The sequence below is a fragment of the Pangasianodon hypophthalmus genome, chromosome 12, assembly GCF_027358585.1.
Source record: "Pangasianodon hypophthalmus isolate fPanHyp1 chromosome 12, fPanHyp1.pri, whole genome shotgun sequence".
In the NCBI taxonomy this organism is placed as follows: domain Eukaryota; kingdom Metazoa; phylum Chordata; class Actinopteri; order Siluriformes; family Pangasiidae; genus Pangasianodon; species Pangasianodon hypophthalmus.
The window spans coordinates 2516471-2533291 of record NC_069721.1 but is presented as its reverse complement, the minus strand read 5'-3'; the positions used below and the strand labels follow the sequence as shown (position 1 = coordinate 2533291).

General features: G+C 38.7%; 2 protein-coding genes across 2 annotated transcripts; both read left to right on the top strand.

Annotated features, from left to right (window-relative positions):
- Window positions 1-2052: 2052 nt before the first annotated feature.
- rundc3ab (RUN domain containing 3Ab) lies at window positions 2053-10921 on the top strand. The gene is made up of 11 exons (XM_026947848.3): window positions 2053-2223; window positions 4807-4922; window positions 5026-5153; window positions 5284-5369; window positions 5762-5851; window positions 6105-6185; window positions 6464-6629; window positions 7234-7391; window positions 7710-7829; window positions 7928-8037; window positions 9891-10921. The coding sequence occupies exons 1-11, from the start codon at window positions 2159-2161 to the stop codon at window positions 10031-10033; spliced, it is 1263 nt and encodes a 420-aa protein (XP_026803649.1). The 5' UTR covers window positions 2053-2158; the 3' UTR covers window positions 10034-10921.
- Window positions 10922-11794: 873 nt separating this feature from the next.
- ndufa4b (NDUFA4 mitochondrial complex associated b) lies at window positions 11795-15175 on the top strand. The gene is made up of 4 exons (XM_053238990.1): window positions 11795-11963; window positions 12850-12938; window positions 13540-13600; window positions 14752-15175. The coding sequence occupies exons 1-4, from the start codon at window positions 11922-11924 to the stop codon at window positions 14806-14808; spliced, it is 249 nt and encodes an 82-aa protein (XP_053094965.1). The 5' UTR covers window positions 11795-11921; the 3' UTR covers window positions 14809-15175.
- The last annotated feature ends 1646 nt before the right edge of the window (window positions 15176-16821 follow it).

Sequence of the window (16821 nt, the reverse complement as noted above, 5' to 3'; positions counted from 1 at the left end):
AATATGAGCTGACATCTGACATGATTTATCTTGGTTTCATTTTTTAGAGCACAAAAATATGTAATATATATGTGTATGTATATATATATATATATATATATATATATATATATATATATATATATATACATATATATATACAGTCAGGTCCGGAAGTATTTGGACAATGACAGAGTTTTTGTGATTTTGCCTTTATACACCGCCACAATGGATTTGAAATAAAACAATCAAGATGTGATCGAAGTGTAGACTTTCAGCCTTATTTTAAGAGGTTTAACTGCATATCTATGTATATTTCACTGTATATCTATCTATTTATCTTTCTATTTATCTATCTATCAATATATATATATATACACACAAAAAAAAAGTAAGGGTGCAGATGGATTGAGTCAGCCTGGATGACTCAAAAATGCCTAAAAGATGATGAATGTTAATGAAAGATGATGGAAAGATGATAAACGTTGAGATCATCATAAAGTCCTGTTAGATGTGGCAGCTGAGTAAGTCTCAGGTTTACATCCAGAAGATAGATGTGTCTGCTGTTGTTGTGGTTGTTCTTCTTTCGGCTGCTCCCATTAGGGGTCGCCACAGTGGATCACTGGTCCACATATTTGATTTGGCACAATTTTTAAACTGGATGCCCTTCTTGATGCAATCCTCCCTAATTTTATCCGGGCTTGGGACTGGCATTGGGTTTTGCACTGCCTTGTGCAACCCCAGTGGCTGGGGTAGGTTCCCTGGCCGAGAATCGAATCTGGGCTGCAGCATTGAGAGCGCCAAGGCCTAACCACTAGTCCTCCAGGGACACCAGAAGATAGATGTGTCTAATTTGACTTTTTTGGATTGGTACTACTGTTAGATAAGAATACTCCCAGATAAGAATCTCCTCCTCTTGAAAAATGCATGTCTCTGCCCCGAGAGTTTTAATCTTGCTTTCATTTGGATCGATTTTATTTTCGTACTGTGATCATTGATCTCTCTCTACTGAAAAATAACACATTTTTTGTGAAATCCGGAGAGCAGTCAGTGAGAGACAGCCCTAGCACACTGTATTTGTGATGAAACACAACGTGAGACACTCGTAACCTTTCAGGTAACTCTCATATTCAATTAATAGACCTAAAGGAAAACAGGCCTGTACTACAAGCAAGAAATATATGAATAAAACCAGCTACACAGCTAATCACGATGCATTATGTAAATAATAAACCACTGCGTGTGGTGCGTTACATTAAAATACTGAGTGACAGTGTGGTGTGATAAAACGGAGTCACTGTTACCACACTGAAACGGATTACTTTCCTATAACAGCACGTCCCTAAGTGTTTTATTCCTCTTATACCACAGAGATTACAAAGTTTTATTTATAAATGAATGACACGCTATACTTTTTATCCATTTATAGTTTCATTTAATGTTCTCGCTTATGTTATAGCAGCTATAAACAATCGTTCCCTCACCAGTGTTTCTCCTTTCTCTGTCTTGAAGACACAAATAAAACCTCAGCTGGTTAAGTCACTGAGAAACAGAGTGTATACTCCTGTGTCCTGAAGAAGTCAGAAAACCTAAAATCACAGCTTTACCTCCCTACAGAAAACTTCACCGTTAAAGTCCACCATGGAAGTCCCTGTGAATACGCGGTTACTCTAGAAACGGGAAAACATATTAGAACCAGTGCATTAATATAAAGCTGTGATTTGGAGCTGTGCTACTGTCAGACCTGCTGTTATAGACGACGTTGATTAATTTTCTATTACAGCAGCTCTGACAGTAGTGCAGCTGCAGAAACTTGGGGACGTGATGTTATGAGATAAATAATCAGCTTCAACTCTACACACTTCATATATAAATGATGAACTGTGTACATAAGTGCTGACAGTTAAAATAAACACTGAATATAAAAATCTGATTTTTTTCCATCTACAGATTTTGGCTTTTAATACAAAAACCATTTTTATGCACTTCTACAGATAAATCCATCTTATGAATCAGATGCACTTATAAGGTGAGGGTCTGCTGAATGTTGCGCACATGACGCAGAGCGGAAGGGAGGGGTGTTTTTCCGCTTCCGGTTCCGCGGCCGGCCGTGGTGCTGAACGGACAGCGGCGCCGGGTGCCGCCGTCCTCTTCCCGAAACGCACGCGCTCACACCGCGATGGCCAAGAAAGGCGGCTCGAGGAACGTGGCAGTGGAACGGAAGAACCTGATCACCGTGTGCAGGTGCGTTAATAATCTCTAATAAACACCCTGCATAGTGCATTATTTCTCTAGGAGGGACGCGATACATCTCTCAGATCCCTACATTTTAAAGTATCTACAAAAAAAAAAAAAAAAAAAAAAAAAAAAAAATTTCTCCTCTTTTGCATTCGCGCGACTTCCGGTATCCATTTAGACACTGCTGAGAGATAGTGATATTGTGATATGGAGGTCAGGAAGACAAACCAAAAAATAGCCACAGTGACCACATCACCTGGTCTACGTCATGCTTACGATGCTACTTCCATAGATAACGAAAATAATAGATATTTTTGGCTAGTTAGCCATTTTTTTTTACAAGCAACAATAACAATAGCTTATTTATTATGGCTCGGTGACTAGCACCAGACCTCGACGTTAGCCTAAAAAACAGGCTAAAGTACAAAATACATATAAATATATACATAGGTATAACTATAACGACAGAAAGATTTTTCAAGAGGTTTGTTGTAGTTTTTTCATTTGTTATTTGTGTTATCAAAACCAGAAAGACAGCAGCTTTTTTTTTTCGGTGACGCGATTTATGATTAGTTCCCGGATGAGGTCGTTGCCATGACGACAACCTTCCGTCAGGGCGAAAGGACGCGCGCGGAGCGGTCGGTACCAGCTGAGAGAAAAGACTGGCGTGGGAGCTGTGGCTTCCTTTAGTCGATTTTAATCATTGTTTTAAAATAAATTCGTAATAAAAATATAACTGTGGTTTGTTTTTCTTACTTGTTAATGATTTATAATTCAGAGAAAACAATAATAGTATTAAGAAAAACGACAAAACAACCCCCCCTCCCCCCCACATTCAACGCTTTGTTCTTTAGTCAGGCTAAAATGCTAACAGGTCCTTTTTAGGCAAAACCTTAATTATGTCATGTTCATCAACTTCAAAAAGGGATTTAAAAAAAAATACAGTATATTAATATGTCCTCATGTTCTCACTTCCTTTCTTTCTTGTAGAAGCCATTATAAAGGTTGTAGTAGGAGATGGAAGCAGAAATCATTCCCTAGTCTATACATATAATGCTTTACAAAGAGTGTAGCAGCTACATATAGGAAGAAATGCATTTATGTAGAGAATACAAATATGTGAGCTCTGAATAGCTCAATATTGGACATATAGTGCACTACATAGGGTGTAGAAGCCATTTTGTAGGGTGAAGTGCACTTATCTAGGGAATAGCAAGCTGTCAATGGCTGGGTATTGGACATTATTGGACATAGTGCACTAAGGCCGTTATTTCACCCTGTGTGAATCGTAAAGTGTACGACAGAGAAAGAAGACGCCACTGTTTCATCCTGAGTCCCAAGTGAAGCTTAAAATGTCCCACACCTTATCTAGTGCAGTTATATAAGGTGCAGGGAGTCATCTGGGATTTGAGAAACATTTTTGCTGAGGCAGGGAGTTGCTTCTTGCAGATTTGGGTGCAGATTTGAAAGGCTGACTGAACGTCACGGCTGGTTTGTTTTTCTCATTTGGTACAGTCTTGTGTAGTGCTCAAGGGGGCATTGTTGTTCCACGAGACAGCTGAAGGTGACACCAGTGCCACTTTCTTACAGAATAAGCCATGCCAGAGTCATGATTTGGGTTTACAGTATCAGAATTCCTTTTTCCCCCTTAAAAAAAAAAAAAAAAAATCAAATTTTCTTCCCAATTTACTCATTTCCAGCCACCACCACCCCCATCATACGACAGCTACCACCCAGGGTTGGTGAAGGCTAGCCCTTCCTTCGAGCCACATAAAGCCAGCCAATCACATCTTTGCGAACTGCTGCTCATGCTGTGTCAGACGGCAGCGTAACACACTTGGAAGAAAGCGCTATCTGCCCTCCTCAACATACATGAACTACCATGTAGCTAGTGTCGCTGTGATTGATTTTCTGTTGTGCTACGTAGGAACACAGTATCAGACTTCTGTTCTTTTCTCAGTCTTCACGGTTCCTGGATTTGTTCCTGGATTTGAATTGAATCAAGACATCTACTGATGATTCACAGCTGTATACTGCGTGGAACATGTCATTTCTATTAACATGTCCAAGATTTTATTCATATTAATATTAATTTTCTATAACAACAGTAGTTTCATCTGCATGATTTGTATAAACGTGGCCGTTTTAATACATTATCGTTTCTATAGTAACTGCTCCTTGTTTTTGTTTTTTGTCTTATTAACTTCAAGAGAGAGAAAAAATGAGAGGCTGGTGAGGAAACGATTACATAATAACAGGAACTTGTTTTGTGAATATTCTACAATACAATAGTAAATGTAACTATAAACAGATAAATTGTATGATGTGTTTCTTTAATTAATAAAAATGTGTAATTGTTGGCAAATTTTTATAGTATAAGAGGAAGAAAACACTTTAGGATGTGCTGTTATAGGAAAATAATCAACTTCAGGGCACACACGCCTAAGGGTTTTATTCCTTACTTGTCCATCATGCTGATTTTGTAACACACACGGCAATGCTGTTTCATAGCACATAAATTTACTCATCTAACATCTATTTAAAGCATCAGAAAGTGTGTGAAATTGTCGTGGTGTCTTTGTGCGGCAGGTTTTCGGTGAAGACATTGCTGGAGAAGTATACGGCAGAACCAATCGACGACTCGTCCGAGGAGTTCATCAATTTTGCCTCCATTCTTGAGCACATCCTCAGCCACCGCTTTAAAGGTAGAAAAATGACGAAAGTGATCTTCTTTACAGTTACAGCAGTGGAGCCAATAAGTGTGGAAAAATATTGTGTATTATTGTATTTTGTTTCTTTCTGCGACAGGAGCAGGGAGCTGGTTCGATGGCCAGCGCAGTTTCTGGGACTTCATCCGTCTCGCCTGCAATAAAGTGCAGAACAGCTGCATCGGCAGCATCGAGAACATGGAGAACATCAGCTCGTCTCGAGCAAAGGTGAGGGTCAGGAGTTCCAGCGGTAAAGAATTCTCAAAGTTTCAAAGCTTACTAACAAAAATAGGTGTAAATCTTATTACTTTTGCTGTATTGTTGCTGTTATCCCTGTTGTTGTTGTTGGTATATGTAGGGCAGAGCTTGGATAAGAGTAGCACTGATGGAAAAACGTCTGTCCGAATACATCGCCACGGCGCTGAGAGACAGCCGCACTACAAGGTCCGACCTGTTGTGAACTGTATACATGGAAATTTGACCAATTCTGGAAATTTAACAGCCATACACACAGCTAACTATAGAAAAAGTATCTGATATGGCACATAATAAGCACCCGATACAGTTATAAACTTACAAACATAACAACTTTAAACAAAAGAATATTTTATTGTACTTCACTTCAGAAGCACATATTTCATAAATTATTTAAGACACAGTTAAAAAACAGAAACAGAAAAATGCAGTAATTATGTTTGTTGAGACAAAAATATTGTCTCATTAAAAAAAAAGAAAATGCATGTGCACACTTCAATATTCTATAGTTTGTGCACCCTTTAGTTATTGAATTATTGAGTGGCGTGTGTGTGTGTGTGTGTGTGTGTGTGTGTCTGCAGGAGGTTCTACGATGAAGGGGCCATCATGCTAAGAGAAGAAGCCAGCGTTCTTACAGGAATGTTAATTGGACTCGGAGCTATTGACTTCAGGTGAGACGAGATCTGACAGAATGGCAGATGTCACTGGATCAGACGTAACAGGGTTTATGGTCAATTCAATTAGCTAAACACAAACTGGATTGTATGACATCACCACTAGTTTTTCTTCGCTTCTATGGTTCCATGGTTACTTTATATGAATTATTTTGTTAATTATTATTTGTTAATGATTAATGAATTATTAATCATTATATTGATTATTATATTATTTTTCTATAACAGTTGAGTTGTGTTGTCTTCTCAGTTTCTGTTTAAAGGGAGAGGCTCTGGATGGAAAAACGGAGGCAGTGATCGACTATACGCCATATCTCAAGTTCACTCAGAGGTAAGCTCCGTTTACGCCACTACTGCTTTTTTAGTCATATACCAAATTAATAAATATACAGTACTGTGCAAAAGTCAGAAGACCATCCTTTTGTTTTTAATCAAATGGCCATTCAGTACTTATTGTTAATTATTTGGGGGGAATGATGGGAAAATATACAGTACATTATACAGTATAAACAGTCATGCAGCACTTATTTATGCAGGTCAATATTAAAGTCCATTATAACAAACAAAATATTTACAGATTTCATACTTATGATCCATTTATCTGTTCAGCTATGACTACCTGAGCGATGACGATGACTGCTGCAGCGTGGACAGCAGCAACAGTGACGACAGCATTCCTGAGCATCCCTACATCCCGCTGGTCACGGACGAAGATAGCTGGAGTAACAAATGTCGCAGGATGGAGCAGAGGTTCAAGATCGTCAACGCCCAGAAGGTGAGCAGAGAGAGTCGTGCTGTTATTGTAAAATAATGAGTGTGATGAAGTACAATTACTGTTACCATCTGTAGTTGAAGTTGATTCTTTTCCTATAACAGCACATTGTGAAGTGTTTTATTCCTGTTATATCACAGCAATTTGGCAGCGATAACAATGTTTAGAAGTTCTAAACCAAATAAAACTTGTTTCTTCATCTATGCCAACAGCAAAGGAGTCCTGCTCGGCCATGTTTATCTTTAGATATAACAGTGAAACTTGTGTCTTACAATGTAAACTTATTCAAAATATCTTTGCCTGGTCAGGAACAAAATTGCAATGAGATGTTTGGGAATGGAGAGTCAACTCTTATTAGTGAATTGAGCCCATTGCTCTGGAATTCTCATTATTATGAACATCGGCAAAACTAACTGGACAAATACTAAACTATATTATACCAGTAGGGGGAGCTGAAGTGCAATTTAAACAGGAATCTGAAAAAAAATGCAAATACCTGGTACATTAATGTTAGTTTTTGTAAATATTCATGTTCTTTCTAAGAGGTCAGAATTTGAAGATGCTGTAGGGCGACTTACAGAGTTCAGGTGTGTGTGCGTGTGTATAGGGCTACCTGGAGGAGCTTGTGCGATTGCGGGAGTCGCAGCTGAAGAATCTGGAGATGGAGAACAAGAAACTAAACAAGAAACTGGAGGAGATTCAGCTGCAGAGCCATCAGGAAAAGAGAGAATTGGAGTCTGTCGTATTGGAGCTACAGGAGCAGCTGTAAGACACACACACAGGCTTTTTCTATATATTCTTATACCATAGCAGAGTTGAATTCAGGATTCTGACTGATCAGAAGGTGTTGATTACTTTTCTGTAACAGCAGCTCTGACGGTAGTGCAGTTTATATTAATGCACTCGTTATAATACTTCATTGTTTCACAAATAGACAGATGGTGTTATCCAAAATCTCCATACACAGTGTGGTTTGTACTGCCAGAGTGGTGGATTCAGGGGGTTGAATGTCGTCCTCGTTGAGAATGCTTAGCTGGGAGCAGATAGTGATATATGCTGATTTTTAGTGTTTTTATTTCTCAGGACAAGTCTGATTCCTGGTGAAGCTCATCCTTTGTCTAAGGATATGTCTATTCCTCTTGTAAACCAGTGGCCATCACTCCACACCTACAACAACCAGGAAGAAAGCCAGCTCTACAGCAGGTCAGATACTGGCATCTGCAGTACTGATAATAATAGATCCAATATATCAGCAATTTGCCAGTTTCCATCTTCACTAAACTTTGTTCTTTGTGTTTAAGCAACAGTGGAAGTTTCCGGAGTCCTGAGCTTCTCTCAGCACACATCAGCTTGGACTCGGATTCCCAGAAGGCCGAGGGGAAGCCAAACGGCCAGCCTTGGTGCAGAGCAGGTGAAACCTCCAGATTCTGTTTAGACTGAAATACCACCATAAAGGAATTGTTTTTTTGGCTTGACCTGCTGTCTTCATGGGAATGACAATTACAGATTAAACAATGGTGCTGTTATGATTTTCAAAAACATAGAAGAAATACTTAAAATATTACTAGCCACAGCAATAAAAAGGATGGCCAGTAAAATGAAAAGAAATCTAAATGAAATATTTTCCAGTTCCAAATGGTTATTTGTGGATAATTAACACAAACAACCAGAAGAGCTTATTACCGTCGTGTGAAAAAGAAAGTACACCCTCCTTCAGTTCTATGTTTTAATTTATCAGGGCCAAATTAACAAATATGTGGTCCTCACAATCTTAGATAAATAAACAAATAACCTCAGATGACAACAACAACAACAACAACAAAAAAAAACAGATATCAGTATGTAGTCATTTTTCCCAAAAAGTAAACCAGCATTCAGAAAACAGGTGGGAAAAAATAAGTACACTCTTCTTACTTCCTCAAACATTAAAAGGGTAATTAGCAGTAATATTAGTAACTAGGTGTTACTAATTAAATGCCCAAGATTCGTTACTCATCAAAAAGTGTGACTTCCTCTGTAAAAGCAGACCTTTTGGCAGTTTGGTGTTCTGGAGCACTCAGGTGTGTGTCTACATCATGCCAAGAAGAAAGGACATCAGGCATGACCTCAGAGAAGCAATCACTGCTGCTCATCAATCTGGGACAGGTTATAAGGCCATCTCCAAACAATTTGAAATTTACCATTCTACAATGAGAAGGATTGTTTGCAAATGGAGACCTACAGGCCCCTGTAGGTACATGTTCATGACGTGACATGTTCATGGCGGCACAATCAGACGAAGACTGTACTTTCATGGAAGAGTGGCTAGGAAAAAGCCCCTACTCTTCAAAAAGAATATGGCAGCATGACTTAGGCTTGCAAAATTGCATCTGACGTTCTGGAACAATATCCTTTGGACCGATGAGACCAAGGTGGACATGTTTGGTCATCATGCACAGGGCCATGTTTGGCAAAAAATGAATACAGCTTATCACCACAAACACCTCATACTAACTCTCAAGTATGGTGGTGGAGGGCTGATGATTTGGACCTGTTTTGCCACCACAGGACCTGGGAAACTTGCATATTACATACTTGCATATACCAGAATATTCTTGAGATAAATGTGAGGCCATCTGTCCATTAGCTTAAGCTGGGCCAAAATTGGGTCATGCAACAGGGCAATGATGCCAAGCACACCAGCAAATCAACATCTGAATGGCTAAAGAACAATAACAAAAAAAAAATCAAGCTGTTGGAATGGCCAAGTCAAAGTCCAGACCTCAACCCCATTGGGATGCTGTGCTGGGAGCTTAAGAAAGCTGTGCATAAACAAATGCCCTCAAACATCAATGTTGCAAAGAAGAGTGGGCCAAAATTTCTCCAAAACGAAGTGAGAGACTGAAACTCCTACAGAAAAAAAAAAAAAAAAATATATATATATATATATATATATATATATATATATATATATATATATATATATATATATATATATATATATGAATATCAATACAGCCCAATTACTGCACAACAATGCTATTCAATACCACATAACTTAATTTTGACCAGTGATTGCAATGTAATGATGTTCATAATGATAGAAAGAGTTTTATGAGGACGTTTCAGCCCTATATGGCCCTCAGACCTTTTTTTCTTTTTGTATCGCTTAACTATGTGCAGTCTGAAACATCAAATAAACCAAAACATCAAATAAACCAAAAGTCTAAATTTCACTCTGACAAATGGCCTGATGGGTATTTTCTATTCTTTCATCCTCCACAGATAAATTGTATACGCCATCCATCTTGGGGCTGTGTGGCTCTCTGAGCTCGTTACCCAGCTGTAAGTCTCTGCCCAGCCTGAGGTCCACAGAGTGCCTGGTGAACATTAGTGCAGAGCCAAGTCCTGCTCTCACGCCCAGCTAGAACCACTCACACACACACAGAAATATATTTTAATCAGCAAAGGCATCCAAAGACACAGCAGCTGATAATTTTCCCATGTTTGTTGTTCAGTGCAAATGCAATACGGTGAATTTGCTTATGTGGTATACTCTAGACACCGGTTATTGGCATGGGATTTCACATTGACTCACCTAATTTCTGCTACTTTTACCATTTCCTTTCTCTTGTTACACTGTTTGCCATCGTGTCTCTGGGTGTCTTTGCCATACACTTTCACTCAACTGTGGACTATGCACCGACTGCCTAACCACCTGACAGACACCTCTAGCTAAACAATTCACATTTTTTTCAAATCTTAGCACCTGCCATGTTTGTTTTTTTCCTGCAAAAGTCTTCTGCAAAAAAATGCAAATCATAATGTATGGTTATGACATCATCTTAAGAAGTGGTCATAAAAAGAAACTAGAACAACTGCCTTTTTCCTCTTTTAATTAATTCCATTTTGTCTGAAGATGAACCAAACTGCCAAAAAATGGTAATGTAACAGCCATTTCTGTGCCACGTAAATAAAAGATGCATATATAAATATGTATATCTGTTCTCTTACAGACAGGTACATATATAATCTACTGTACATGTAACTGCCAGTTTGTCACTTTGTGTTAACACCATCAGAATCTGTTCTAACCTCCTTATGAACACTGGGGGAACTCATTGGATTAAAGAGTCTAATTAAACCTTTGTTGTGTGATTGAGGGTGAGGTTGTCATTAGACAAGTCATTGTTTCAGTCGTAATTCTCAATGTTTATTCATTTTAACATTGTAAAGTCATGTTTATGACAACAGTGGAAAACCGGGCTGTTCCTGTTCTAACTGCAATAAAACAACTGCCTCTTTTTGGACCCTTTTTTTCCTGTGCCAGGTGTATATTGTTTTCTGTCCTCATTTACAGCTGGCTTATGGAGTGGCTTGCGTACGTATTCAAGTTAGAACATTGTTCACACTGTGAGGCATGGTGGTGGTAGCATCATTTTGTGGGGATGCTTTTCATTGGCACAAACTGGGAAACTGGTCAGGGTTGAGGGCAGGATGGATGGCGCAAAACACAATGCAACCCTAGAAGAAAACTTTATCCAGTCTGCAAGAGACTTCAGACTGGGGCAGATGTTCACCTTCCAGCAGGACAATGACCCTAAGCTATACTATATGGCCAAAAGTATATCAACAGCTGACCATCACACTCATATGCGCCTACCCCAAACTGTTGCCACAAAGTTGGAGGCACAAAATTGTCTAGAATGTCTTTTGTATGCTGTAGTATTACAATTTCCCTTCACTGGATCTAAGAGGCCCAAATCTGTTCCAGCATGACAATGCCCCTGTGCACAAAGTGAGCTCCATGAGGACATGGTTTCAGAAGGTTGGAGTGGAAGAACTCGAGTGTCCTGCACAGAGCCCTGACCTGAACCCCAATGAACACCTTGGGGATGAACTGGAACACCAACATCAGCACCTGACCTCACTAATGCTCTTGTAGCTGAATGGGCAAATCCCCACATAATCATAAGGGCTAATAAACGTTCTAAAAATAGACAAAACTTTTTTAAATAAGTAAAAAATAATTCAAAATTAACTCTTGTGATGGGTTCGAGACGCATGTTTTTAACAGAGAAATTCACATTTCATTAAAAAAAAAAAAAAAAAGCCAGGAATCGACCTCGTTTAGAGAAGCTGATTCGTTGCTCATAAGATTCAGAGAATCGATTCACTGTGAGTCGACTCCGCATTCCCGATTCCCGTGGCAACGTACCGGAGAGAGCACGCGCGCGCATCGCAGTGCTGAAGACATCTTTTAGTGTTAGTATACAGGCGATTTCTGTCTATATTTTTCGCAAAAAATCAGACAGGATGCTAAAACTTGTGGCAAAACAGCTGAGGAGCCACCCGGCTGTAAGTATATTTGATTCTCTGTGCTTTTTGGGGATATTTTCATTCAACCTTTTTGACATTGAAATGTCTTGAGTATTTATGGGTAGTCTTTGATCTGATTGGAAACAATGAATGAAACTAGTTTCACTATTATGTTCATTAACTAAATACGTTAGATTGGACTAACCAGTCTCACATTTATTTTAGATTTATTCTCACGTGTATAGCTGTGCGTGCTGCAATGCGGATGGCCGTGTCCCAAATGTGCTGTACACCCTCCAGAAGTGCACTACAGCCCTGTAAATAGTGGCCTACCTAGTGCACAATTTCTGCAATGGAGACACATTGTTGATGCAGCTCTATATTCCTTATAATATTAAATGGACTGTAAATTGTATGACATAATAGCTTCTTTACCCTATTTAGTGCACAATATGGACCTAATGGGGCAATAACTAGGATTGTGCCTCATACCTGTACACTCTTTTAATTAATAATACACACATAAATAGGTGAGTGGTGGTAATGAATGAATGTTGCCTAATTATGTGCCCTCTGATATTTCTGATTATAGTATTCTGTCATTAATATTCCTGAAAAACAAAGGCAAAGGGCACAGAGGTCAAACTCAAAAGGCAGTAGCTTTGTAGCTTTGGAAATATTGGAATTTTTAAATTTGGTCAACTAAGGAACAAAACACTTCAAGATGTGCTGTTGTATCTGAAAACTTTGATCATATATACATATATATATATATATATATATATATATATATATATATATATATATATATATATATATATATAAAGTCCCGAGAAAAATAAAACTATACAATTGCACATTTTGCAATGTTGCAGTAATTACACCATTTCAAAAATTATGGAAATTTTTTTTTTTTTTCTCGTAGTTGATCCCTCTGTTTGTATTCATCGGTGGTGGAGCAACCATGTCAATGCTCTATCTCTGCCGCCTGGCCCTTAAGAACCCGGAATGCTCGTGAGTAGAACGAAGGTTGCTTCTGTATATTTGCACTATGCACTATTAGCTATGGAGTAATGAAAGCCTATAGCTAGTGCTGGCTGATATGACGATATAATACTAGTATTGTGATAAATTAGGTCTTGATACAATTTTATGAGACATCATACCTATTGTCAATATTTTTATAACAGTGACAAACTCTGAAAAATTGAATTGACATGAGCAAAAGAACTCATTAGTTTTTTTTAGGTCAGTTTTATAAACTAGCACAGTTACTGTGTAATAAACATTATTAAAGCTGCATTCAATTAAAAACACAAGGTAATATGAAGTATCTCATCATCCAAATCCTACCTGACACCTGAGTATGACACCTGATTCTCTGCTGAGGAAGAAATTGATTTGGCTTTAAGACTGTTTTTGTATCTATGGGATGATTTACACAATGCTGAACTGGAGGCTATAAGCTTCCGTTACATCTTAGCAACATTAACCTGATAGTTCCAGTGCACTTCACCTGATTTGCATTTGGGGTAAAGAGGACTTTGTTCACATTTTAATTTTTTCTATAGTACTTCATAACATCAAGTTTTTAACCACACAATGTGCACCATAGGTGGGATCGCACCAATAACCCTGAACCCTGGAACAAGCTCGGCCCTAACGACCAATACAAGGTGAGAAAAAAAATGTTTATTTTCCTGGGCAAATGTGACAAATTTGTCTTGTCATGTTCAAGTCACAGTTTAAACCTTTACTAAAAGTACTAAAACAGCCATTTAAAATAATTTTCCTGCATTAAAGCATTATGTTCTTAACTACACAATCCAAAAAAATCCATTTAGAGTTACATTTAATGTTGAGGAACCTCTACAAAACGAGTTTGTTCTGTGATCACTAGACAGATCACTTAAAGTCATTTCCTCACTAGCCTCTCTTTTCTTTTGGCCAATTGAAGTTAATAAGATAAAAAGAAATGCAGCGTGTCATGTTACCAAGAAACTGCAAAACATAAACTCTTCTGTCCTGAAGACTTTCCTGTGACAGAAAAAGTTGCAGCTTTATCTCTGACTGTTACAACGTGCTGACACTGGAGACTCCTTCCATAAATGTTAAATAAACGTCTCCTTGCATAGCAATAATTACACACTTACAAGTCCCTGGGAGTAAGCTATTACTACAGAAATGATAACACATTTGTAAGAGGCCACGCTATACCACCGACAGCCAGCTGAGGGCGGCAGCGGTGCGCCGTTAGAGCGACCGGTCAGAAAAACACAGTTGCCCAGAATCCTCCAGACACGATATTTAAGGCCAGCCTATGACGCAGCTTGTCTTCGCACCTTTGTAGAGGGGTGTCTGGCATGGTATATCAGAGCTTTGCTTGAGGCAAATTTAAGAAGAAAAAGGGAAAATAAGAATTGGAAAGAGAAATAGAAGAAGTAAAAGGTAGTGAAAACTACCCCCTGAAGAGTTCTAAGTTTTCAGAGCCTGTTCCCCTTTTTATTATTTTATCTCTTCCCTGTTTAATAAAGAAGGTTCCTTTGTTTGAGTATGCGATTTTGGCATCTCCTGTTTGTTTTTTTCCCCCCACTTTTTTCCTACTCTGCTTTGGAAAGTACTAGGGAATTGCTATTCTGTAATAGCCAATTCCAAAATGTAATCCTTAATGTAAGCAACTTTAAATGTTACTGCAGTTTTCCTGGTTACTGAACAGATAGCTTCAACGTTTCTGTAATATGGCTCTTGGTTCAATATCAGCAGTAGAAGAAAATGCATGTTGACATAAACTTGTTCTTCATGACATATTACATTTTTCTCTCTACAGCTCTTCACGGTGAACATGGACTACTCCAAGCTGAAGAAGGACAGGCCTGACTTCTAAACCTGTCCCGGATTTATATAAATGGCACAGTATGAAATCCAAGAGCTGATGAGCATTGCCATTTCTGAGAAAGGAAAGGAAGCATTCATGATGCTTCCATACACTTTGTACACATTCATACAGAAACACTTGTTTTGTACTTTATAGGAATTAATTTAAAAAAGTATTTATGATTCTTAACCAGAAATGGTTCAGTCAGGAAATATATAAAATATGTATGATTTGTAGAATTGTGGAAAATCACAGAAAAGTTATATTAAAATGAAATTGTTTTCCCAAAATGATTTCTTTTCAGTTTGTATTAGCCAGGCTTACATACGTCTCTATCTCTTAAATAACACCAGAAATAATAAAAAAAATTGATTCAGATCTGGGTTGTGTTCAATTCATTTTTAAACTTAACATGTAAATTGCACATTTACATCTTTCATTCATTTTCTTTCTGCCTTTCCTGGTGGGGGTGACAGTGGCAACAGGCTGAGAAGTGAGAAGGTCAGTCTATACGTATATATCCCCAGCCACAGATTCCAGCTCCTCCAGGGGATCCCCAAACATTTCCAAGTTAACTGTGAGGTATGGGCTCTGCAGTGGATCCTGGGCCTGTGTCTAGTGAGACGTGCATGATACAACTCTACTAGGGGCTGGCCAGGGGGCATCCTTTTAAGGTGAACAAACCACCAATCAGCTGGTTCCTCTCAAATCAGAGGAGCAGCAGCTCTACTCCAAAGCCCTCCCACATGATCAAGCTCCTCACCCTATCATGAAGACTAAGCCCAGCAACCTGGTGGAGGAATATCCACTAATATCCACCATCTGTACTCGTGACCATAATCTTTGGTCACTCACCACAGCTCGTGACCATAGGTGAGGACAGGGATGTGGATTGGTTATATTTATACACATTCATACAGAAACACTTTTGTTTTTTATAGACTTTATAGAGATTAATAAAAAGAAGTATTTAGTGAGATTCTGAACCAGAAACGGTTCAGTCAGGAAATAAACAAAATATGCAAAATCATGGTAAAGTTAAGTCCGGTTGATATTGTTTCACCATAATGATTTCATATTTCTATTCAGTTTGTATTAGCCAGGCTTAACATGCTACTGTATCATCAGGGTGCCAGCCAGATTTACCTGGTAACCCCAGGAGTGTTTTCCAGGTTGCTTGGAAGTGTCTGGCAGAAACTTTGGTGTGAGAAAAATTTATCTTGTGCCTCGGAAAGAACGTCTCCTATGTACCGAGTGAAGTTAAGGGTTAGATGGACTATGTTCAAGTTAAAGCATAGTGAGAGATATGTCCTCATTCTTGGCATTAAGTTGAAACTATTTAAGTTAGATGTTGGTCAAGCGTGCATCTTGCCTCCACTCCTGCTTGTGGTTTTCATGGACAGGTCTCAATCCAAGAGGCTGTAAATTCCAATCTAATGATATAATATGGTGTGGTTGATTAAGTTCTTGCTACAGCAGGTTATCCTGTAGCCATCACTAGTGATGAAAGAGAGATGGAAATTTTTTAAAGAAGTTCGCTTAAAAGAAGAAGGAGCTTCAGTCTTGGTCTTTCCCCAAACTTCAGTTATTTCAAGTTTGATTTGATTCTGCTTAGATCCTTGGATAAAATTCTGTCCCATCATTGAAGTTTTCTTGGTATAGGACCTTCAACATGAGGAACCCCAGGATTGCAAGCCACTTTGCCCTTAGAAGAGGGGCCCTGGACAGAGTTTGACAACATGCAAGATTGTAAGTAACACTGCCTGATTTTACACCCACATACCCTTGACTCCAGTATCTTGGGAAAAAATGGCCTTTTCCACTCCTTTTGGGTTACACCAGTTTGTCACTGTAGCAAACCTTACAGGTTTGGACAGAAAATGAGGAAGGAGGTGGCAGGCTTGGGAAGAGCTCAGAGGTGTTCTATTCTCCAATTTTTCACTTTTGCCATCAGCGGTTTCTTTTATTAGCGCACACACATACACACACGCACGCACACACACACATGGCTCTGTGATGGAT